This window comes from Camelina sativa, chromosome 12, assembly GCF_000633955.1.
Source record: "Camelina sativa cultivar DH55 chromosome 12, Cs, whole genome shotgun sequence".
Lineage (NCBI taxonomy): Eukaryota > Viridiplantae > Streptophyta > Magnoliopsida > Brassicales > Brassicaceae > Camelina > Camelina sativa.
Window position 1 is genome coordinate 404,330 of NC_025696.1, and position 1,755 is coordinate 406,084.

At 39.4% G+C, this 1,755-nt stretch overlaps 1 protein-coding gene across 1 annotated transcript in view; it reads left to right on the forward strand.

Annotated features, from left to right (window-relative positions):
• LOC104729208 (kinesin-like protein KIN-7D, mitochondrial) overlaps positions 1-1,755 on the forward strand; it is a gene marked incomplete in the record, with an annotated part of 15,581 nt that overhangs the window by 6,285 nt on the left and 7,541 nt on the right. The window contains 6 exon segments of the mRNA XM_019234216.1: positions 1-68; positions 144-263; positions 348-398; positions 505-552; positions 666-803; positions 965-1,675. The exon segment at positions 1-68 is cut by the window's left edge and continues 1 nt beyond it. Coding sequence (XP_019089761.1) covers positions 1-68; positions 144-263; positions 348-398; positions 505-552; positions 666-803; positions 965-1,675 — 1,136 coding nt within the window.

The following is a 1,755-nucleotide window of genomic DNA, read 5'->3' on the forward strand; positions in this document are numbered from 1 at the left end:
TCAGTTCGAGCACACTAAAACGTTTGGTGGATCAGTCCGTAAATGATCCGGAAAACTCACAAACTCAGGTAATATAGTAGTACTGTCAAACTGAAGTGGCGCAGTTAACATATGCTTACTCACGTAATAATTACTTCATGCAGATACAGAGTCTGGAACGCGAGATTCACGAAAAGCAAAGACAAATGAGAGCCTTGGAACAGCTCATAATTGAGAGTGGTGAAGCTTCAATTGCCAACGCATCATTAGTTGAGATGCAACAGGTATCACATCTCACTCACTGCGAGAACATGTTGTTTGACCCTTTCAAAGTCAGCTAAAATATCATGCTCTCTTGTTGTTTTCAGAAAGTTATGAGTCTGATGACGCAGTGCAATGAAAAGAGCTTTGAGCTGGAGGTGAGAAGTTATTCTTTTATTGAAAGTACCGCTTTGTTTTCTACACATTAACAAAATCGGAAGATTGCTTACCATATTTTTAAACTTGGTTCTACCTCTGTCACAGATCAAATCAGCTGATAATTGCATTCTTCAAGAACAACTACAGAAAAAGGTCGGTAGCATTTTTTCTCGTATTGAAGTCGTGCACAATTCTCTTCTTTCTACTCCATTCTCGTCTTGGTCTGCGAAAAAATGCTTCTTACCACACTTTCTCCCACAATGCAGTGTACCGAGAACAAAGAACTACATGAAAAGGTGAATCTTCTAGAGCAACGCTTGAATGAGAAATCCTCACCATCTTGTTCCGATAAAGCGGTATCTGGAGAGTATGCAGACGAACTTAAAAAGAAAATACAATCGCAGGTAAACATACAGTTTCAGTTCTTACAAGGATCCCAGTAAATAACCTCTGCGGATCAATAAATATATGTAACATAGATTTAGGCGTTTTTTGTAATTTGTAAATCTGATCCTCTCTTTATGCTAACATAAATCTCATTTGAATGTTAATGTTTTGTATTTAGGAAATTGAGAACGAAGAGTTGAAGCTAGAACACGTGCAAATCGTGGAAGAGAACAGTGGGCTACGAGTACAAAATCAGAAACTAGCTGAAGAAGCTTCATATGCTAAGGAGTTAGCCTCTGCTGCTGCTGTTGAGCTGAAAAATCTGGCTAGTGAAGTAACAAAACTCTCACTACAAAACACAAAGCTCGAAAAAGAATTAACAGCTGCAAGAGACTTGGCTCAGACGCGTAATCCCATGAACGGAGTAAATCGCAAGTATAATGATGGGGCAAGGTCAGGAAGAAAGGGAAGGATTTCTTCAAGTAGGTCAAGTGGAGATGAGTTTGACTCATGGAATCTAGACCCAGAAGATCTTAAAATGGAGTTGCAAGTAAGGAAACAGCGAGAGGTGGCTCTTGAGTCTGCATTGGCAGAGAAAGAGTTTATAGAAGACGAATACAGGAAAAAAGCAGAAGAGGCAAAGAGAAGAGAGGAAGCTTTAGAAAACGATTTGGCAAACATGTGGGTACTTGTTGCCAAGTTGAAGAAAGACAATGGTGCATTACCTGAACCTAATGTCACTGACCCTGCAAGAGAGTTAGAGAAGAGTCAAAGTAATGCGGTTCTGAAAGAGAGACAAGTCTCGAGTGCACCGAGACAACCTGAAGTAGTAGTAGTAGCTAAAACCGAAGAGACACCAAAAGAGGAACCACTCGTTGCTCGTCTCAAGGTAAATTAAATGAGATGAGTTTTCTACATTTACCTGTGAAACAGTCTTTTCTTTCAAATATAGTTAACATGATTTTTGTA